Source organism: Orbicella franksi, chromosome 4 (assembly GCF_964199315.1).
Source record: "Orbicella franksi chromosome 4, jaOrbFran1.1, whole genome shotgun sequence".
NCBI classification, from domain to species: Eukaryota; Metazoa; Cnidaria; class Anthozoa; order Scleractinia; family Merulinidae; genus Orbicella; species Orbicella franksi.
Window position 1 is genome coordinate 27,065,100 of NC_138148.1, and position 23,448 is coordinate 27,088,547.

Consider the following 23,448-nt stretch of genomic DNA (forward strand, 5'->3'; position numbering starts at 1 on the left):
AAATGACGCGAACATTGTCAATAGCTTTTCTCGCTTTTTGATTGGCTACTTAAAAAAGTCCATAAGATCTTATTGGTTAAAAAGTTGACAGTTTGGCAGCTGAAAGTTGAACTTGAAAGCTTGCATAAATTAAAGTTTAATCCGTCCGTACTCTTATTGATGATAAAAATGAGCCAATCAGCGCGCGAGAAATTAAAAAAAATAATTCGTCAATCATTTCCAGCAGTGCCCATTCCTCCTCTCCCCTCCCCCCGGGGCTAACCCCGGGCATCAGCATTTTTAAAAAAAAAAAAATTGGCAAATTTTCCGTGGTGGGGACACATAAGCTGTCTAAATGCCCCGGGGTGGGGACGAAGAAAGAGGGCAAATGCCCCGCCCTCGGGGATCGTCGCCTTCCAACACCTCTGCAGTTTATTATTATTATTATTATTATTATTATTATTATTATTATTATTATTATTATTATTATTATTATTAATCAGTGAATAAAACGTTCAACAGTTCAGTATTTTAATACAACGGTTACACCTCAAGGACAACAGTACGTGTTAGTTGATTCTGATTATTTCTTTACATTTCGTTTTTAACAGTTTGCTAGAGGATAGCGTGATATTAAATATTTTGTTGTATAAAAACCATTTGTTTTGAATATTTCGATTAGAATAACGACAATCCCGTTAACAATGTTTACAATAAAACAATTATCATTGTTTTCGAAATCTCACAACTTTAATATTTTATTTCCATACTTGATTATAAACAGTTCGCTGAATCAATAACCAAAAAATTTAAACCTAGATTTTTTTGTTCAACAGTGTCAAAAGCACGTAACAAAGCTGGACCCTTCCATCCACAAAAATGGCCACTCTATGTTATAAAAGTTCAAACAACAACAACAACAACGGTATAAAAGTAAGCAAAAGTGCATAATACTAAAGCCCTGCTACCGAATATTCCCCAATGTCTGACTTTAGTCATGAACGCATTAAGGGTTTTATTGGCATGCTGTAAAAATTTTAGTCTAACATTATTAATTCATATAAATGATGTCAAAACGAAACCTGGATATAAAATCGACTTGAAAGACGCCAAAACTTTTAATTGTGACTCTTGATGAGGCGAAAAAACTTATTTCTAACTACACGTACATGTCCACATGCACATGTTTTGGTTTAGTTTTCATACGAGAACGCGACTTTGTAATGGCTTGTTACGATGTAGACTACGAATAGTCCCTCTTTCGCTTAGTCGGTCGTGCGTGACGCGAAAGAAAACCGCGAGAAAAAAATGGCCGCGCGAAATCCTCGGAGCGAGACGCGTGCTTCTCGCCCCCAGGAGATCGCGCGGCCATTTTTTTATTGCAGTTTTCTTTCGCGAAATGCGAAATAGTCGTGTTCACGTCAGTGATTGTTTTTGTGATAAACAAAATATAGTTCACCTTGTCGCTTATACTTATATGCTTACAAGTAATGAAGAAATATCTAAAATTGAGAAAACATACCTTTAAAAACATCTACAAGTTTCTCTAGTTCCTGACGGACAAGCCAATGTTCGACAAACGCCCCGTCTTTCCTGATGAACTCATCCATGGCACTTTCGAAAACTCGTGTGTCAAGTGCCCAGGAGTCGCCCAGGGGTACGCAAATGCCCAGCCTCCGGGCCGCGATAAAATTGCGAATGCCCCACCACCGGGACTGACAACGTGAGCAAATGCCCCGCGCTTGCGCGGGAGGGGGAATGGGCACTGCTGGAATTGGACTAATGCATGAGTAGCGCGTAATGCAAAGCTTTGTAGCACCTGCCATTAGAGCCACTGTTTTTTTGCATTAAATGAATCTGGATGCTACAGCTGTTTTCAGAAGTTTATTTCATATCGTTACTTTAACTCTTCGGATATATTAAAATCACAATATACTCTCATTGGCGCTTTTTATTTTATAAAATGCGACCAATATATTTATTACAAATCTTTAAAAAAAAAACTTTTGAGCGATGGAAAAAAATATAATCTCTCAATCCTTTATAATTCAGGTTGATGGCTGACACTTCAGTTTTTCCATCGTATTTGCTGCAGTGGAATAAACGATAAGAAAACAAGTTAATATTTAGTAATATATATATATTTTTTACAAGAAGAGTTACTTAAGAGCAAGACTGTTGTAACAATTAATGGAATGATAGAGACTTGAGTGTAGCATACGCGTTGAGTCCAACAGGTTGCGATAGTTCAACTTCGTTGAAAAAATACCAGCACTATACACACGGGGCGCCGCAGGAAATTCCACGTTTTAATCTCATGCTCTCAGATTAACGTTAAGAAACATTATTGGTAAAGAGGACATTCGCTTACAAAGATGAGAACGCACCAATGTGTTTAATTCCTTGCGTCGAGATCAAGCAACTGAACAATACATCACGTCACTACTTTTCGCTATTAAAAAACCGTTGCGTGACAAAATAATAACGCAACGTTTCTGAGACGTCCTGCTAATGACCCAGAGAAAAATTAATTCTGCCTCGGTAAAAAGTGTGAATTCATTTGTTTATTTCAGGATTCCGTGACAGGCTGTACCTTATCTCTGACATTTTCTCGGTAACAATTTTCGTCTGGCTATGACAGTGAGATGCATCAAACGTATCATTAGTCAGTATTAGACTACTATCTTAACGATGATTTTGCACACGTATTACTATTTAGCCTGAGCACGTTTTTAGAGCTACTGGTGTACTGAACAGAACTAGACATTTGCGAAATTCGCTGGCAAAAATATAAATTCATTTTTGACTAGGCGTCATCCTCGGCGTCGGCTTTGTCGTTGCTTTAAAGCTCCCTACTAACAATTAGGCGACCGCACTTTCCACAATATAGCAGACCATGATTAAAACTCGAGATGATCAAGGAATTGCTTACCGAGTTACTCAGATATTGGCTAATTTTTGCCTGCTCTGGAGCAGTTCCTCTCAACTGGCTTCTGTACTTTTCAAGCTGTTGTCGATCCTTCATCCCCGCTAAAGTCTGTGGAATACAACCACTACACATGACCCTTCACTTCTTACGGTGACCAAAGTGTAATTTCTTCCAGAAGCATTAATAAAAGTCAGAAATGAATGTAATGAGAATTACAAAATGGTCACCACAGGGAAAACCCTTCACATTATGTAGGTAATATAGTTATTCTTTTCTTACTAAATAGATCGAGAAAACCTTGGAATAGTTGGCTTTGGGTCTGTTTATATGGAGAACAGTTGTTCATGTTAGGAAGGTTACCCTGTAAATACCCAGCCACCTCAAGCGACAGAACGTTTCATACTTTTCTTCATATATAGGTGCCAACTGTTTCCATGAAAATCAGAAAGTTAGCTCGCGGAGCCAAGGTAGGGTGACCTCGGGATGCAAGCAAGCTTTTTTTAATACAAATGCTTTGGATATGTTTGACTCGCCTATCAGGAAAAGTCGACAAATACTGAGCGGAAGGAATAAATTTGTCACGATTAATGAGCACAACTTTTATCGTATAGATCAGTGCTTAATAAATGATGGCTGGTAAGAGGAGGCAGCTCTCCTACCCAGGACAAGGTCCTGAAGTACACCAAAAAAGTGTAACAATAAACCGACATGAGGGGAGAATGGGTGTAAGATTAGGATGAAGATAAGAACTGACACGGACCACAAAAACGAACATGAAAAATTCAAACCAAAAGTTTCCGAACTGTGACATCCGTAACGACGTAGCAAAAAGAAAGAAAGAAAAAAAAGGTCGAGATGGGAGAAGAAGGGCATCGCATTTTTAATGAAGATACCTGTGAAAAACGGTCACCCAGAGTTTAAAAGTTTCCTCACCTCTATAGCTAAATTGTGACATTTCGTTTTCGTCGCCAAAGAAACTCGCTGGTTTTGGTCTTCAATCAATTTTAAGTACGTGTTTAACACCTGCAAAGGAGACACATTGTGATAGCATTAGTGAGGTGATGAACAAACGATTGTCCGACCATGTCAATCTGATGTCTAGTCATTTTTCCCGATATTATACAAAATTGCCATCAAATACAAGGAAGTATCAAAATAATCGTTTACCAAGATAGAAAAACATCAGATAAGAAATAATAAGCTAAAAAGGAATAAGGATGGCTTAGATTGATGAAGATTAAGGCGGATTTGGAAAGACGAACTTGACAAATTTAGGCAATGCGCCGTTCGTGGCTTGGACACTTCCAAACTAATACAAAACCTCTCACACTATTTTTCCCATACTAACTACATTAACATCCACTGTAAAACCCGTTGCTGATAGCTTAAAAATTTCCTCTCGTTATCGTCATTTCAGTTTAAGCCGTTTGGATTACAAATTCACGGGCAATTTTTCCTGAAAAGAAACGATGTCAGTCAAATGTTCTTTTTTCATAATTCTACAAACCTCTTCAGGGGCACCGTGTTGATGAAGCAACTCCACCACTTGTGTGAATCCGATGACAGATCTCATTTTAACTGAGCCGAACCACCCCTGAAAAAGAAACAGGGCAAACAGCTTTTAATGAAGTAAATGAGTGGGCCAAATGTCAAGGCAACATCTCTTGGTTTTCTTTTCTACCATCAACTCTGTGCGAGGTTCGGTAGCCTCGTGGTTAGTGCGCCCGACTCCAGATCGAGCGGTCTGGGTTCGAGCCCTGGCCGGGGTCATTGTGATGTGTTTTTGGGCAAGACACTTTACTGTCACAGTGCCTCTCTCCACCCAGGTGTACAAATGAGCACCGGCGAATTAAAAACTGGGGTATAACCCCTTGATTGACTAGCATCCCATCCAGGGGGAGTAGAAATATTCCTACTCACTGCAAATCAGAGTTGGGCAACGACACTCAAGAGTCACTTGCTCCTCCAATCTAGTTGAAAAGAGCAGAGTGTTAAGCTTAAACCCCCCCCCCCCCTCCCCCTTCCTGCTGTGACCTCATCACGTAGCAAGTATCCCACAAATTATCATTATTCATTGTACTATTCCCCTCTTTTTTAATCAATCAATCTTTATTTTCGTTCCAATTTACATTTTTACAGTTAGACTGGCCCGCGGGTAGCTAGTGCTAGTCTAAGCGGCCCAATTTATCAAGATCTAATTACAAAAGTGTTTAGCATTCATTTTCCTTCGCAATTTTCGCTCTCTTGAGCCAATGCATCACAACAGTCAAACCACTTCGATGCCTTCGAGTCCCTCGCAGAAGCCAAACTCCTTCCCCGTCCACCCCACACTAAAATACCATTTAAATACCTTTGCAGTGAACATTTGTTCCAGGCCCCTCCATTGTTTCAGCTTGGCTCGGGCAGCCAACGCTGTCCATTCATATTGCTTATCAGAAAGCTAGAAAAAGAAGGCACAACAAGGCTTTCACAAAGAACTAGTAAACTTATCGACCCAAAACAATACTTCACAGTTAGCAAAATCTAGCCGACGCGGCAGGTAGCTGCAAGGAGTGTCCCTCAAGATTCGTTGTAAACAAACGTCAAGGTCGAGACTGGTAGTGAAGAAAATTCTTTCTTCTTTTCCTCGCTCTGCTTATACTTCACGAGCTCGCCACACGCGCTTCCACGAGCGTTCGACACGCACTTGCCTCACGGCCTGACTTAGCCACGCGCGTTCGTCGCGCACGTGCTCGTTGAAAGCACCGGGTGAAACCACCACCAGCACGCTACACAGAAACGAAACATCGCTTCGTTATCCTTCGTCATTTGGTCTTCTCCCATTAATTTTTCTATCGGTATAAACATCCTTGAAAGGCTCAATTATTTTTATGTACACGTACCTTAAACTTAGCACGAATAGCCAATGGACTGCTTTCAACACTCTGCAGTAAACAAAGCACAAAGAAACATTAGATAGTAAAGCTCAGGCAGCAGCCGTGCTTCACACTCAAACATAAACGCAGAAAAAGTATCAACTAAACTGCCGTGAGGCACTTTGATAGAGTTCCTTTCCCGTGACAGTTTTATGAATTTTTTTCAAAATACCCTTTTGTGACTACTTCAAGTTTAACGTTTATAGCGCGTTCTGGTCATTGACCAATCAGGACGTTGATGTTGTTTTCTTAACCAATCAGCAGCAATCATGACTTGACTCACGTGATTTTCCCGCGTCTGCCACCGGTTGCATGTCAGTGCGCTTGGAATTCCGAGTCAACCTCCGCACTACCCCTCTTCCCAAGATTGACTGAACGATCAACAAGAATAAAGAACATTTATTCAAAAGTTGTACTAATGAGCTAATTGCACAAAGTACCTCTGGCTCTCCAAAATGATACCGACAGCAGTAATACAAGGTAACAATCACAGAGTTTAATGGTAACGACGCTTGTCTCGGGTGAGCAACCATCACGTGATTTTTCTTCTCCAGTTCAGCTCGGCTGTCCGCGTCCTGCAATGCATCAATGGAAGTAAAACAAAAATCTTAAGACAACATTTCGCACAAGAGGAACGATGGAAAATGTTCACCGTTACTTTAGTAATGTATTTCTCAAACTCATTAATAATTCGTCAAATTTAAACAAAGGAGATCATGACCGTGACGATGTTTGGGTATCTGATCTTAATTAGCAGAGACTTTTACGTTTTATTTCCCAGTTTTCTCCTTAGATTTAGTTTTGATTGACCACATTTCCACACACCTTGAAGCTCACCAAAAATGCTCCGCTGCGCGTCGTATGTTCAACTCTCTTCTCGGTGTTTGGAAATGTGGTCAAACACGGTCTTTCGTGTTTGATATATTACACCAAAACCAAACACCGAGAAAAGAGTTGAACAAACGTCACGCAGCGGAGCATTTTGACTCGAGGTGTTCGGTTGGTAAAACGCTGTCCCGGCCTCTCGGGTGTTTGACATATCTCATCAATCGAAACTAAAACTAAAGAGAAATGGAGAAATCGAACCGCAAATTACGATCAGATTTCCAATGTTACGGCTGGGAATTCCTTGGTTTTCTTGGTGTTGCTGCGCGGTGGAAGGAGACATCTTGACTGTTGATGAATACACTACTCATGATTTCTCCTTCTATCGTGTTAAAACACCATTAACTTTGATCAAGCAACGGTAAACTGCCTGGGCATTATCACAAACGCTTTAACGCTTCTGTGCTAAGGACAACATTTCTATATCAGTAATCTCTGAATAAGAGTAAGTTGAAGATTTATACCCAGCGAAAAAACTGATCTTATCCGTTCTTCGTTATGGTAGGTTGTTCACAAAGGTAACATTTGACATCGTTCTGTTCCGTTCTATTCCGATCCGTGCCGTGCTCTGCCGTTCTGTTCCGTTTCGTTAAGTATCGTTTCGTTCTGTTCCGTTAAGTTTTGTTTCGTTTCGTTTCGTGCCGTGCCCTGCCGTGCTGTTTCATTCCGTTCCGTTTGCTGTCAGTCCCAGAGAGAGAGCCGCTAGTATCGCAACTCGGAGCAGTTTATTCCTTAATTCATACTAAACCAGTGTAGTTTTTACCTCAATGTTTATTTGCTGTTCTAGTAAGTCGATGTACTCCGCTAGGTAAGTTGTTTGCTCCGCTAGTTGTGGATAACCTTCAAAATAATGCCTGCAAACACAGGAAACAAACAACTTTCAGCAGCGACAAAAGGTAGGCATAAAATAGCCAACATAAAGACTGCTCAACGGCGACCTACATTTAGCTCGAATCTGATAAAGATGAGCTGAAGTCAACGAAAAGTAACACTTGTGTATTGCTATTAAAAAATTTTTATCTTCTAGAATGTGCATGCCAAAACCTTTACCAGCTGTTTAAAACGCAATTACCTGAGAATATATTTAAGTTTCGTTAATCTTACACCAGGATCTTTTGTTTTTATAGCTTGATTAAATTGAAGCATCTGGGGAAGAAATACAGTAAAGCAATCAGCTTCCAGCAGAATCATATTAACGTATTAAATTAACAGTTCTCTTTGCTTCTATGCTAACTTTCTAAAAGTACATGTGCTTACCGCGGCTTCCTCTAATTTACCCACAGATCTGAAAATCAATGAAAAAAAAGTTGAAAGAAATAATTATTTCACCTGTAATCGTTTTTAGCCTGCGTAGGCGGCGGTTTCGTTGGGGTAGAGCGCGTTTCGACACTCAAATAAAAACTGCTCTAGTCTCGCCTAATACATGTACTTCGTCAAAGCATACAAGAAAGTATTTACTGGGCATAGGAGTTTTCCCCGAATTCGCCGGTAAATGTTAACCGTCAACGTAAGAAACAAATCCACATGTTTTCCCCGTGAGAACCACACAATCTGAGACGGCACGACCCTAGATAGTATGCAAAGGGAGACATCCCCTATCCAGCCTTGTTCCCAGGGTCTCAGGCTCTCGAGGCAGAGAAAGGACCCTGGGAACGAGTTTGCCCCTCTCCAGGCAACTCTCTAGGTGGATGTTTTTCTTGGTGACGTAACAAGGTGAAAAAAGAGACAGTACTTGCCTGTATAACTCTGTCAGTTCAGTGTAATCATAATGCTCACTCAGATATTTACACAAATGGTGCACAGCCTTGGGGCGTGTCTTCAGTTCATCATGGAGGACACCTGATTAAATTGATGAACATAAAAGTACATTAACTACAACATGTCGTCACAGTTGCATGGTTTGTAAAGAAGACAATCATGGCAATGGGACTTACGTTGTCTTATTGTTCTCTTCAAAAACAAGACAGCCTGGAAATTAAAGGAAATAGTAATCAAAACAGTTGTGCCTCTGGAGTGGCCTGGTATTGTAAAACTGCTTCGCAGATGCTGTACTGTGCAATTCAAGACAGCATGGCACAACATGTCCCGGGGGGGGGGGTACTCTCTTATATGGGCTACATAGGTATGTGTGGCCCCAAAGAGTATGGTTTTTCACCCAATTTGGTCATAAATAGGGCATCAACTTTGGCAATTTTGGTCACAAATAGGGTATGGTTTTTGCACTCTAGTCTTGAATTCAGTATGTTTCTTAGAAGAAGCTACTTTTTCATCATTATCAATAAGACCATCAACAGAAGCCCTTCATAACTTATGTTTACGGCAACTGTGCCAGCCACAACGGTCATAACAAGGGTAGCAAAAATCAAAGATTTTGGTCATAAATAGGGTAAGAGTTTTGGGGCCACACACCCCCGTCCAACTTTTCTGGGAGTACCTCGCCCCCCCCCCCCCCCCCCCAGTCAGGGCTCGAAAAAAGTGCCCTCCCCAGACAAGCAGATTTTCCTACTGGGCAAGTAAATTTTCAATCTCACTTGTCCGATGGGCAACGGAGATCAATCAAGTTATCTGTCAGCTAAATCATTAAAAGAGCAAACTAAAACTTGCCCAGGGCAAGCACATTTTAGAGCTACTTGTCATGAGGGCAAGCTGGAATTCAAGTTTTTTTCGAGCCCTGCTCCTGGTATTTGCCTCATTAGTATAAGTAAGCTTACTTAAGTTTCTTATCAAGCCACTAAAACATCAATTACAAATACTGAAAAAGCATGCCAGTGATACATTGAAAATACTTTCTGTGTAGTGCGGCTTTAAAAACTCAATGAGAAAGTTCCATTGAAAATTTATGGGTTCTTCTGTGCTTTGCCATCCACTAGCTCCTTCTTACTCACACCCATTTCTTTTCACCCAAAACTAAGTTTCACAAGCTCTTTGAGCGTTCGGAGTCACTTTGTATCTAGCTATTATGCTAAACAAGGCATAATGTAAAAGTAACATCAGCAATTTCCCCTATACTTCAGCTGCATGAAAAGTTTCAATAATTTATAAAATGAAAATCACCCTCGGGACTTTCACAGGCTCTTCACATGTCAATTGATTCAACTCCAAAGTTTCGACTGTTTTGAAGTCTTCATCTATATGAGAATACATGTTGGCATTGTCGTCACCAATTTCTAAAAGGCTACAGAACGCAACTAAATAACAGCAGGGCAAAAGTTTCCTCCCTAGGTGGACCTCGTGTATGACAGTCAGCAGCGAACCACTTATATATTGATATCAGATAAGTGCATGTTAAAAAAAAAAGATTTTATTTTAACACACTTACAGCAGTAATGGCATTTCCATCGTGCATCTTTATGGCACAGTCAAGGAGAGCCAATTTTTCTTTTAATGACTTGTACACTTCAAGTGTGTAGGGCTAGAATTTCAAGGAAAAAGTAAATACTTGAAGTACCTTCACTGTCATAAGAGTTAAACCAATGTATTGCCTTCTAAAAGTACATACACTGTACCTCTTACCATTGCCATACCAAAGTAAAGAAATTATATAAATTTGTACAAGCTGTAACTGGGATGTACTATCCCAATGTACAGTCCCACTAACATGATTGATTAACTAATAAAGATTCAATTTTAAAAAAAGTACAATAAGCTGATCTCTTTACAGTACTTCAATCTATAATTTGAAACTTCTCATTTGTTCCCAAAAAAAGCTTCACTTGTCTGTTGGGCAAGTCAAGAACATTTAATAGAATCCCCCAGTCCAACTGCAAAATCCACTAGTCCCAGGCTATTGGAAGTGGTATGCACCATACCTTGCCACATTTTGCCATAGTTTAAGAACCTAATGCATTGTAGCTTACAGCACTGGCTCTCATGGATGGGGTGTGAGTGTTTGGAATTACTTCATGATTGAAGAAATTTGCTGCCATTTTGGATTCAGGAAAGTGGGGGTGGGGGGCAGTGCTGGTAAGAAAGGGAACTCATCACTCAGCCTCACTCCCCCTCCTTCAGACACTTCTTCCTCTCTTCCCAAGCCTACAGGTTCTGAGTTCCTAATCCACGCTAATGCTCATCCGATCAAAATGCACTGGCTCAATCACTCACCAAAATACACCTGCATTGCAAGCTAATAAATTACAGTTACTGTATTAACAATAATATGGTTTATTATATGGCTGGCTCTGTGGGCGGGCAAGATGAATCAAATCCTGCACTGTGATTAGCTACCCGAGCGGGCAAGATGGAACTATCTTGTCCGCTCAGGACTACCCACCGTGTCCTGCAAGAAAAATTTCCCCAAAAGCCACATAATAAATCCTTTATTGAGCAAGCTTGTTTGGTCAAGATAACTGGATGTTGGCCTCATTTTTTTTTTTTTTTTTTTGCGGGTTTATGGATCTTGACCCTGTCTCGGTCCATAAACTCGCAAAAAGAGAACTTGGCCAATATCCAGCCATCTTGACCTCACACTTACTCAATAACCCATACAGAAAATTGGTTGCCTACACATACCTGACCACGGATAATTTTCTTTACAGTTTCTTGGGCTGATGGCACGCCTGATTTATCTTTCCTTGCTGCCTAAAGACAACACATTCAATGGCATTTTTAGGTGGCCAGGCAAGTATCTTACAGGTATGTTAAGTTGAAAATGGCTAGTCCAGGAAATACTGTGCCAATGTCATTTTACCTACCTGCAGATCACTTCTTAATTGACGAATTTCAGCTTGAAGCTTGTTATATTCTGTGACAGATACCTGAGGTGCACTGCTGATGACTGGGAAAAATGCAAAATTGTATACAATATTGCTGCTAAAATGCCTCCTAAGTGCTTCAAGTGACAAAATAAGTAATGTATTTCAAATAAATTCAGTTTTTAGTATTTAATTGTAGTATCATACCATATTGTCTTCAAAAAGCCCCCATGGGGAAAGATAATAAAGGATGCATGTATGTTTGTGCCGACCACAGACTCCCATTAGCTGATAAGGTCATGAAGAACAACGTCAAAAAATAAATAATTTGAGAAATGTACCCCTCTGACCACCACCCCCACCCCCCACCCCCTCAATCTCAAGACAAAGCTTAACTTCAAACAGAATGCAACATCCCTTTCAAGATGGGAGAAGTAAGGAGCAGGGGTTACCACACCATGAACCAGCTTGAGGTATTGCTAATTCCCTAGATGTGAAAACTAGCCACTTAACCAACCACCAGCAGCAAAATGGTAATTCTTTCACATACCTACGGTAGGCACACTAGTACAGCATCCCTTTTCCATGACCTTGGATTTACTAGCCCCTCGGCCTTCAAGTACTTACTACATGACTCTGCTGTTAAGTGTGTTTGTTTGAGATATTTTAAATGGGCCTTTTACACACATAAATTAATGGCAGTTTAGAATTCTACCCTCCTTCTATACTTCAGCTCATTTTATAGCTACTGTACCCTTCCGGAAAAAAAGACCCCTTTATTGGGTGGAGCCTCCCTGTACAGTCTATTATAGGGGAGACCAATGCACAAGTTGGACCCATTGTGCCATTAAAAAGTGAAGCCTTAGATCTGCCTGGTTCATAGCTGCCAGAGCTTATCCTGGTTTCTGTAGCATGAAGCGGCTAGGTGTATTTCTACTCCCCCTGGCTGGGATGCTAGTCCATTGCAGGTCACTCCCCCGCAATTTGTTAGGTTTCCCCAACAATTTGCCGGTACTCATTTATAGCTGGTTTTCACATGACGTCACCAAAATTCGAACTACAAAACTATTGGTCTTCCTGAGATTTTACTTAAATAATGTATAAGAACAGCTGAAAACTAATATTCATAAAAATTTTCGCTCCAAATGGGTTCTTGGTTTTGTGATACATTACACTTGAACTTCTAAGCTTTTGCGTGACGCGGCATTTACATGACAGCCAAGTGAGCTGTCATGATGGTTAAAAAAGTGACTTATTTCGGGGAACTTGGCTATCTGAACAGTTCATGTCTTAGAAAAAGTATTATTTTAATGTTTTAGAGTTCCTCGAGGGATAAATTCATGCTTTAGTAGCAAAACTCAGTGACATATGTTTCTGTTGGTTTCCGGCCACCATGTTGGTGCCCATATGGATGGGCACTAGCATGGCGTCTCCATACAAATCTCTATAAATTTGGGTAAAAAATTTCTCTGCATATCTCGCATAAAAAAATTGCTGTGACCAGAATTTTGGCAAGAGTCTTTGCATATTTACCTTCTTTCATTTCCCAGATTCTGGACTTTATCTATTGACCGGTTTTGATTTTTATTTTGATCTATTTTGAATTGCGTGACACTGAAAACCAGCAATACTCCTGGGTGGAGAGAGGCACTGTGAGAGTTAAGTGTCTTGCCCAAGAACACAACACAGTGTCCCCGGCCAGAGCCCAAACTGGGGCCACTTGATCCGGAGACGAGCGCACTAACCATGAGGTCACTACACCTCCATTGTGCCATTAAGTCTTCCACATAATATGCAATTCAACTAGAAAAGTGATCAATGGTAAGTAACCTTTTCCGTACACCCGCACTGCTGACAGCTCAGGTCTGGACAAAAAACATGCCACTTAATAATCAGATATTAATTTTCATTATTACCATCATTTATTGATGAGGATGCAGTTTGTAAAGCCGTTTTGGTAGCTGGTCCTTTAGGAGTCTGATTCCTTATAGCTGCTGCTGACACATGAGTCGATGAGGAGGATGAAACAGTGGTTGAGGAAGTTGATGTAAAAGTAACAGATCGTTGTACAGATGAGCTTGGTGGAACTGGTCTTTTGGGTGGAGTTTTTCCTGTGGTACCTTCTTAATAAATAGTCATATAAAGATAATTTGTTATCACAGTGTGAATTTACAACAATGATTAATTTATTGTCCTTGTGGTGTCTGTTGATATCTCATTAAATCAACTGTGAATTTTTTTTTTTCCTATTCTGACTCAAGATATCTGTCTGTACCAGATTATCCTCTGTGGTGTGTTGCATTCCTATTGACATGTAAATACATGTCCATTTGCTCCACATAATTTTTGCCATTCTATGATAATTACCCAAAAGTTTTAAACTATTTTGTAACAAAAATTAAAGCTTCAAATAGCTGATTGTGACCTAGAAAACGGTGTAGAACCTACTTTCCAAGTAAGAACTTTGTTTAGTTGTCGTGATATTGCTTGAAGTACCAGTAGCTGTCATTTGCGCAGGTCGTGTCCGCACTGACTTAGCAGCTGAATCTGAGCGTGGCTTGCCTGTTTGAATAAACAAAAATGTTAATAAAACAATCTGAGAAGAATATAATTATAACTTCAAAAAACACTACTGAACAACTGCTAAAAGAACTCTGGAAATCTCAGTGGAAACAGGAGAACCTAAGAGCTGTCTAGTGATCCAGAGAAGGACTCCTACATAATTTTTAATTATTAATTATTTATTTAATTACTGTTTCTCACACCCTTCAGGACTTCTAAGCAAAGTCCCATATGATATTTTTTTTCTCCATTTGTCTTTGAAAAATTGGGGTGGCCTAATGGCTAAGCATGCTGGATTCTGGATCGAGTAGTCCAGGTTCAAGTCCTAGTCTAGGTCATTGCATTGCATTCTTGAGCAAGACACTGAGGATGCTTTCCGTTATACCACACCAACTAGTCAGAGAGCAGTGGGAATACCCAAGGAAAATGGAATGAAGTTTTCTTAATCAAACTGGGCCAACCAAGAGGAATGGCTCTTACCATTTTTTACCCCTTTTCCAAATTCCCTACATAAGTGAAGAGAAGTAGGGCAATGAACCGGTTATCAAAAATGGAACGGCGAATTTTGGTTGGAATATTCCCACCGAAATATGTGGACCACCCCCAGAGATGATCCCAAATATTCTGGTCGGAAGAAACCGAAACTGACCTTTCCATTTGACTTCTGACCAAAATTTCCAGAAACTTTAATTGGCATAATGGAAAGCATCCTAAAATGCTCACAGTCAGCCTCTCTGCACTGCCATCTCATCCAGGGCAGTATAGTACAGTCGCTTCCCACTATGGAAATCGCAGATAAAAAAGTGCCAGCCTGGTGGGTCACCAGGCTCTTGAAAATGCAAACTTCACTGTCTTGTAACTTTCCCTCTGCTAATCTCTTTAACCACCATTGTCATACGAGATTAGCTTGACCAGCTACTTAACAGTGATACCTGAAGGTAAGCTGTACTCTGGACCTCCCCATGCTGGCCCTAAGTCCCTGTCATCATCATCATCCTCATTCAGTGCCAAACGACGAGACTGCTTCATAAAGTCTGCAACTTCTTCTTTACTGACCCAGCTAGCACCAGAGTCCAAGACAGCAAACGAGCCTAAGTCATCATTAAAGGGATTCGGTCTCGGCTTTGTATCTTCTTCATCGTCCAAGAAGTCAAAGGACTCTTCCCTATAATAATAAAATATTGAGAATGCACTGGTATCCTGATTCTTCGAACCCTTGATTATTTAACCTCCTGATTGTTCAAAGCAATCTTTCCCTCCTTGGGTAAAAAAGTTAGGAGAGATTTACCCTTGATTTTTCAATCTACCTAGTATTCTTTACAAATTTTGGTTCAAGTCTCAAGTAAGGGATTCGTGTACTAAAAACAATGAAACAACAATTCCACAGGATGTGCTTGTAAAATATATCAAACATCATTTTCGGACACTGATAAGTTCTCTCGTCACTTACTCTTTTGCACATAAACCACATCCGTCTGGACAGTTGTGTATAAGCGGGATTAAGGGTTTGCTAAACCACCAACAGTTCCTCTAGTGCCATTTCTAATGGTATTTCAATGATCATCAGTAAAAAAAATTTTGTCTCATATTTTTGCTGAAAGGTAGGGGACCAAGCCTGCCATCAGTGGGACCTTCTCACCCTTGATCGACTACTAGTAAGCCGTATCTAATATAACTATATATAATAGAGTTGGTGTGATGTCCTCTGGATGCCACCGACGAAGTAATATTTAGATTTAGATTTAGATTACCGTATTTATTCACTTATAAGACGCACTCGGTTATAAGACACACCCTAAACTTTCGAAGACGATTGTGACAAGTAAGCAAAATGAAAATTTCACCTAAATACCCTGTTATAAGGCGCAACTGGAAATTTTGTTGACCACGTTCGCTGTACTTACAACAATTTGCTTCCAAAAGTTACTGATTACGGTGCTTTCATTCTTAACAACATAAGCAAAAAAGTCACACTTTACAAACAATAGCAAAAAAGTCACACATGGACAATAGCATAAAAGTCTCACTTTTTAATTCACTCAAGTCATCCTTCTCAGGAAACAGTGTTTTAAGTTATGAATACCAATTGATCCGTTTTTACGTTTATATACAATACCCATCTGACAGATCTTTCATTCGTCAGTTGCAAAACTCATCTTAATGTTCGAGCATTCGTTCAGTGTACTGTTGATTTGATAACGAGATCGTTCAAGTCCTGTGGTATCAACAATACTATCAATGGAACTGAAGATGATGCGGTTTGGGATGAAGAGGAAGAAGAAGCAGAAGACGCAGAGGAGCCGATAGACAGCGAGTTTGAGACAGACAGCAAAGCCAAAGACAAAGAGTAGCTGAGCTCAGCCAAGCTTTCAAACAAACGGTTCTTTTCGGAGCCACCCCAGTTCTTTTTAGAGCCAAAAAATCAGATAAAGTCAATGATCAACATTGCTTGTCTTTTGTCTATTCATTTACCAGTATTTATTTACATAATCATTTCAGTTTATTAGGGAAATATGGAGAAGTTATATTTTTTTGCGTGAAAATACTTGGTTATAAGACGCACCCGGAGTTTTGAACAAATTTTGATCGAACAAGCCTATTTTCTCGTAAAAAATGGTGCGCCTTATAAGTGAATAAATACGGTAACTCATCACATTTTGCTCCAACCCTTAAATTATGTGTTGTTCCAGAAAATGTCCACACTCCTTCTACAGTGTTTTTTTTGGTTTGAATCCCCTAATCATTTGGAACATGCAGTTTTGGTTGCCATTTTCCATTAATTGGCTTTTGAGACCCCTCGCCCCTGGGGATTTCCAATAACCCTCCTTTAGGGTGGGTAGGGATATTTTCTGTAAATGGACAATATTGGCTTTAAACCTCAAAATTTTAAAACAAAATGTGGAGTTTATGACTCATTTCTTCCAAACTTACAAAGTTTTAGGCCCAGGTCGCACTAGAGCCAATTTTGTTTTGTCAACAAGCAGGGCAAAATAAGTGCGACCCCCAGTTTCAAAAACTTGCCAACTTTTTGTGGATTGCAAAAAATTTTGCCAATCTTCAAAGAAGCCGAAGTGCTGCCTCGGAGGCTTCCAAATTTTGGCAAAGCAAACAATTATTTTGTTTTTTTAACCATTTAACTGTCATATTTATTAGAACAGGTCTGGATAAAATTATGACGAGAGAACTATTTTTATGGCTCATCCAGTTTGGCACGTGCGATGGCGGGACAAAATCATTTTTACCCAGTCCATCTGACACCTTTTACAAGTTGTTACAATGCAAACGAGAAATATAAGCGGCGTTTTTATTCAGATTCTTATGACCCATACCCTGGATCTGGTTACTGGCAGCAATTTGAAGAGATGGCTTCAGCGAAACAATCTTCTTCGATAGCAAGTGGTGCAAGCAACAACACAAACGCAGGCCAAGCAAAACCTACTTGTCCAATTATGGGCAGGAAATCACGAGTTGCTGTAGAGGGGAGAGTCAAGAACATGAAGCGTGGAGAAAAATCTGCGAAGAGTTAAACTCTCGCATGGAATCTAATAAAATACTTAATTGCGAAATATAGATCCTCTGACGTATATTTCAATCAGTAACGTTTTAGTTCCAACATGTTGGTCTAATGCAACCACTGCCAAAATTTGGTACTTGCAAAATTTTTGCCAATTTTTTTCCTCACCAGAAATTGGAAATATTTGAATTCGCCCTAGTGCGACCCGGCCCTTAGATTCACAAAGTCAGGAAATTTCACGGATGTTTAAAGTGCACCTAACCCCAAAATTTTTTTTTCGCTAAAACAAATCTAGACTTTATTTGAAGCATTTGGGCAAAGAAATTTTTGAATTTGGTTGAATCTTCGATTTGCTATGCCATTTCAAAGTCGCGATCAAGTGTTTCACGACCGCGTTTTAGGGAGTCTGGGGCGGCGGTACCTGATGACGTCTACCCAGGAACCAAACACAATAGCGCCTCAGTCAACTCTCTGTATTTGCTCGAGAAAATAGAACGCAAAACTAATCGTTCCGATGTATTTTGGGGCTAAAACGTCCAAGTTTTTCTCAGAATCATTTCTTTTTCGTCACTGGAGTCAGAGTTAAGTTTCGATTCGGAAGGCTCCGAAATAAACTTCGATCGAGCACATTCGACAACTGTGAACTCACTGCTTAGAGCTTTGAGAGCAATTTACAATATTTGAAGCGACGACGGGGAAGACATCTTTGCAGACGAGCTGCCTGTATATTAGGAATGGAAAGCTAGATACGAAGTGGAGGAGCAAGCAAACGAAAAGCAGGAAAGAAAACTCAAGGACTGCTTTGGATGGTAATTTCGTCAACTAAACATAAGATTCCCACGCGTGTTTATAGCCCGTTTACATTTGTCCTTACCGAGAATGTATTTTGTCAAGGTTCTGTTAAATCCAGTTTGTGTTTTATTTTCAGTTGAATGCTTCATGTTTATAAGAGCGACGTACGTGTTGCAGTTTTCGAGACTTGATGACCTCCAAAACATTGGCTTCGATCGATTGAAAATCGTATTGTTTGGACCTGTATTTTTGAAGCTGCAGGAAGCAAGGTGGAAGGAAACATTTCATACAATTACCGATTTCACATTGTCACATGTTTTAAGTCGTAACTCCAAATAACCAATGTAAATTGTTCTCAAAGTTTGCAGTGAAATTCGTCAGATAAGCGAAAAGGATGTGTTCCCTAAGCGGTCCGCAGATAATGTTACGCGGTCATATTTTCGACGCTATTGCACAGAATCTTTGTCGCACTGCTGATTTCCAAACCTTCGAAAAACTCTGTGAGTCTAACAATTTTGTTATCATGTAATTCTAGAGGATTAATCTTCGACTTTCATCTAAATCGAAAGAGAAATAAGTGTTGGTTAGCAGCGTACAGTTGCGATCAATTTACATATCAGTATAACGCTTCTTGATCATGACCGGATCACACAACTTTGCCAGTTATGTTATAAATACTGCGGGATTGGAAGATATAGGTTGTAGGTAGTATTTCTACAAATTGCTGGTTAGCTTTAAGCAGAAAATTTATGAAAATAGCGTTCGAAAGTCTGCGGAACAAATTCCAGTGACAGTTCTTCAATGGTTCTCACAGATTCAGTTCGCTTGTTTCGGTTCAACAAAATCAACCATCGTTTACGTCTTTATTGCACCATTAGCCGATCATCGTCAGTAAATTGTACAGTATATCTTTCTTTAAATCTGGAATATTGCTGCAACAGCCGATAGCACCTCTGGAAGGCGTTTTTGCGCACTTTTCGAATGTGTATTGCACCATCCTGAAGGAAATGAGAGGAAATGAGATATCCAACCTTCCTGGGTAGACGTCACAAGAGCCGCTGGACCCATTCTCCTCAAACTCGGTCGTGAAACAAAATGGCGGTGTTTTGGAGCTATTTTCGAGATTTCGTCGTGGCACAGAAAATCGAGGATTTAACGGAATTCAAAAATTTTTTCGCAGGACTATTTCAAATAATAAGTAGATTCGTTCTAGCGAAAAAAAATTTTGGGGATTAGGTGCACTTTAATGCTGGGGAGGGGGGATGGGACCAAGCTTTTTTCGTCTCTCCCACCTAGCAGAAAAATGCCTCACTTGCATTGAGAACCATTTTTTTGCTACTGTGGAAGAAGCAAATTCTTCAGAGGTTCTGAGCTGAAAGAACTCAAAAACGGACACTCTCAATAGGGGAGTGTAGCCTAATCGAATTTCAAACGTCTCGAAATTCAGGTCACAGGGAGTGTACATTACATGCAGTAATGTCAATTATGGTTGCCTCGGACTGTATTTCACCGACTTTCTTTTCCTATTTGGAAAACTTTTTTCGATAAACTGGCAATCTCACACGAGTTCGAACATACATAAGCTCACACTTTGTGCGTTCCTACACCTCCATTGCCAAAGACTTCCAAGGAATCGTTGTTCAAGAATAGATTGAGTTACCTTACCTTGCGCTCAGCTGCTGAAAACTCAGTCCTCGAGCCTGATAATACAAAGGTTAAACATCAGGCTAATTAAAAATCGTAAAATAATTCAAAAACAAGAGTTGAAATAACTGAATGAATGTTACCTGCATCGCCATGTTTATCTTGCTTCTTCAAGGCCACCAACTACTTTGTGTAGTTGAAACAGAGTGTATCCTACAGCACCAGTAACCCAGGCTGTGCAGCTGGATTTGTTTGTTGTTGTTGTTGTTGTTGTTGTTGTTGTTGTTTTAATCATTTTTTTTTTTTTTTTTTTTTTTGGATTGCTGTCCTGAACAGGGTATGCAATTTTACTTGCCTAGCTCTGTCTGTCCTAAACCGGTTATGGTTTAATGCACGATCACTGTGAGATCAGAGACTTCAGCCAGTCTTTGCAAGGTGATTAGACTTGCCACAAGTCGACCTCATGAGTTTCATGGTAGAATATGTTAGGCCGCGAAGCGGCCGAGCGATCGACGAGGTCGCGAGAGGTCCGGCGGGTACTGAATAAACAAGACGAAGGACTTTTCAGAAAGTCTACAAGGTGATCAGACAAAAGATCATTTTAATGTATTTTTTTGTCCACGTAATCAGCATGATAACAAGCACAATTGACAGAAAAGATCGTACCTTCACGTCTTGTCCTTTACAGGGTCTTAAAACAGAAGGTGTTGTCCTACACAGGGTAGGATTTTTAGAGTACAGTTTTTGTCTTCTACGTGACGAGTATAGGAGAATCTTTGTTTACAATATTTGCCTCATTACCATAAGCGATACACTTTCTGAAGGAGCTACAAAGAGATTAATACTGAATATTGAAAGGGCACAGCACGATTAAGTGTCCCAAGGAATTTAAGCGCGATGTATTGAATACTTTTTGTGCGACGAGGGTTTAAAAGCTCAAAATTTTACAAAGAATGTATGAGCTCATTAGCGCTTTTGCCACACAGAAATTTTGATGTTTTTGAAAGCCATTTTCTCCTCGAATATTACACCCAAAGGGCCAAAAATTTCACCACTTACTAAGTTTCACAAGCTCTTCACGTTTTTCTAGTAAAATCGTGTCTAGCAGGATGCCTTCTATGCGCAAAGTCGTATGTTAATGAGGAAAAATGTAAACAATGACGTCAGCAAAGATTCGCCTATAGGGTTTATAACAGACAATTCTGGCAAATAGAAAGACTCCTTTGATAACTCCTTTATCTCGAGTGTGTAAATATAGCTAAAACTCGTCAAAGTTCAGGCATTGACGTTCCTTGAGCTATAGAGAATTGACCAGTTTAGAATCATATTTCCCTCTGTCAAAATCCTGTTATGAAGTGCACCCGGCGGAGGGGGGTAATCCTGTAATGGACGACGACTCGAGGAAGTACGGTACCTGGCAAAATAAAAAATTATCTGTCTGGTGAACTCTTTATGGAGTTTTCACAGTTACTGAGAGTCTTCAATTTGCGTCCAAACAAAACACCATTTCACGATTTAGAACACGTCCAATTTCCAGTCCTTCATATTGGATTATCAGCTTTTCCTCGGCTCTCCACTCGAGTCAAGAATTTATTCCCTTGTGTGATAACTGCTCGAGTCGTTAACACGGTGGCCATATTTTTGGTACGCAGTTAAACTTTGAGAGTTGATAAAACATGCATTCTCTTCACTAAAATAATCATAACTTTTTTAAAAAGCCAAAAATACCGTTTTTTATCGTGGTTATCGAACAACGTTCTCTCCAAATTTCAGCTAAAAACGTTGAAAACTCGCCGGAAACGAACTCAAAATGTGCGCTTCACTCCCTGAAATTTTCGTTTCGAGATACGAAAGAAAATACACTTTGGGGCGTTCTCCTGGTGTAATCAGATAATTACACAAAACGTCTGAAAATAATGACACGTTGATCGATAACGGAAAGGCTCGTTTTACTTACACAAATTTTTTTTAGCAATTTGTACTTTGACATCATTTCGATTTTCGAGTCTCAAATGTTAACCTCCGGCGGGAAATACGCTTTGTAAGATCTGAATTCCACCGCTCGTGCTCCCAGGTTAGTAAGAAAATAATTTTCGCTTCTGTTTCTTCCTTTCGATTTTTAAAATGTCTTAGCTTAGAGATGCTGTAGACAACGAAAGAGCGCACTCGTAAACAACTTGAAGGAAATGATCACAAGATACCGATTGAGCTGAGATGTTACCGTTACGGCTTCGAACGACGAAAGCGCCAATGAAGAAATGCTTAGAGAATGTCAAACGCCTTCCTCGTTCAGTGCAAGCAACTTCTCCTGCTCGAAGCAGGAACCTTTGTCGCTAGCAGCTAACTCATCAGCCCAGTTCTGATAGAATATTTTTCAAACCTTTTCCCCCCGACTTTTTCCTCTGTGGTGCTTTCTTCGCACTCGCAAATGGACAAGAACGTTTGCGTTTCTTCGACGACATATTTACGTTTAAATCAACAATCTACAAACGCCGGAGAACACTCCGAACAACACTTGCATTAAAGTGCCTATGAAGTAAAAAATAATTTCTGATTATTTGAAAGGCTTTTCAGAGTAAAGAAGAATGGCGTTTCCCTTTTTTGAATATCTTTTTTCGTTCTAGAGATATTTACGTTTTTGTGTTATGCAAATGAGGAAAGTGATGACATCATAGGTGGTTCTACTTGAACAGTAAAACAATGAATCAAGAATATCTCTAGAAATATTGGAGCAGTGTTCTTCAAACTTGGCACCACAAATGTGCATCACAAAAGAAACAGAATGACACCTTCTGTGTTGTTGCCATGGCAACACTTTTGGCTCCAGTCTCTTTCTGTGAAAAACCAAATATGCCAATTTGCAACCCTTCGAAAAGGGACAGAGGGTCTTGCTCGGAATGCACATGATTCCCATATTGCCTTAACTCTCCCCATTAGATTGTTGGGAGTGGATGGTCCTTGTTTCAGATAAAATCTGGTAATGTTAGTTTTAATTAAAACAGGACCAGCGGCATAACTGTTGTCATGACGATGACACGACGGGTGTCATTTTGTTTCTTTTGTGATGTACATTTCTCGTGTCAAGTTTAAAGAATACTGCTTTAATATTTCTAGAGATATTCTTGATTGAGTGATGAACTGTTTTAGTGGAACCACCTATGACGTCATCACTTATAACACAAAAACGTGAATATCTCTAAAACGAAAAAAGATTTTCCAAAAAGGAAAACGTCACTCTTTTTTACTTTGAAAAGCTTTTCAAATCAGTAGCAATTATTTTTTACTTCATAGGCACTTAAAAAAGTTGCGCGACAGACTGCCGCGAACTTGATTAGTGAACCTCTGTACTTTGGGAAACAGGGCGCTATTTTCGGAAAACCTTAATTTTTTTTGTTTCATTTTAATGAATGTACCTTCGTAATCTAAAATTCTTAAGCTTTCAGAAAATATAACTTTTCTGGGGTTTGCGTCAAACGTCTGACCGTAAAGCGGCGCCAACGAATGATGGTCAGTTTACTTCTCGTGACAACCCGTTGA

General features: G+C 39.8%; 1 protein-coding gene across 2 annotated transcripts; it reads right to left on the reverse strand.

Annotated features, from left to right (window-relative positions):
- Window positions 1-1,848: 1,848 nt before the first annotated feature.
- LOC145485125 (spermatogenesis-defective protein 39 homolog) lies at window positions 1,849-21,504 on the reverse strand. Of its 2 annotated transcripts, none has more exons than XM_081463810.1 (20): window positions 20,055-21,504; window positions 19,933-19,967; window positions 14,894-15,126; window positions 13,848-13,961; window positions 13,316-13,519; window positions 11,400-11,482; window positions 11,218-11,286; window positions 10,028-10,120; window positions 8,643-8,676; window positions 8,445-8,547; window positions 7,966-7,993; window positions 7,781-7,854; window positions 7,472-7,562; window positions 6,264-6,398; window positions 5,791-5,832; window positions 5,259-5,348; window positions 4,416-4,502; window positions 3,842-3,931; window positions 2,912-3,016; window positions 1,849-2,068 (listed from the first exon to the last, which is right to left on the reverse strand). In XM_081463810.1, exons 1-20 carry the CDS (start codon window positions 20,064-20,066, stop codon window positions 2,048-2,050), a joined length of 1,743 nt encoding a protein of 580 aa, XP_081319936.1. In that variant the 5' UTR covers window positions 20,067-21,504; the 3' UTR covers window positions 1,849-2,047. The 2 variants fall into 2 exon arrangements, with proteins under 2 accessions (XP_081319936.1, XP_081319935.1); XM_081463809.1 differs by having other exon boundaries at window positions 13,316-13,522.
- Between the last annotated feature and the right edge of the window lie 1,944 nt (window positions 21,505-23,448).

Bases quoted from the DNA above. Each gene is read 5' to 3' on its own strand.
- LOC145485125 (XM_081463809.1), bottom strand. The intron at 11,287-11,399 runs GTAGGTAAAATG...TGTTGTCTTTAG, and splicing joins AATTAAGAAGTGATCTGCAG to GCAGCAAGGAAAGATAAATC. The intron at 3,932-4,415 runs GTTTGTAGAATT...TCTCCTTTGCAG, and splicing joins AACACGGTGCCCCTGAAGAG to GTGTTAAACACGTACTTAAA.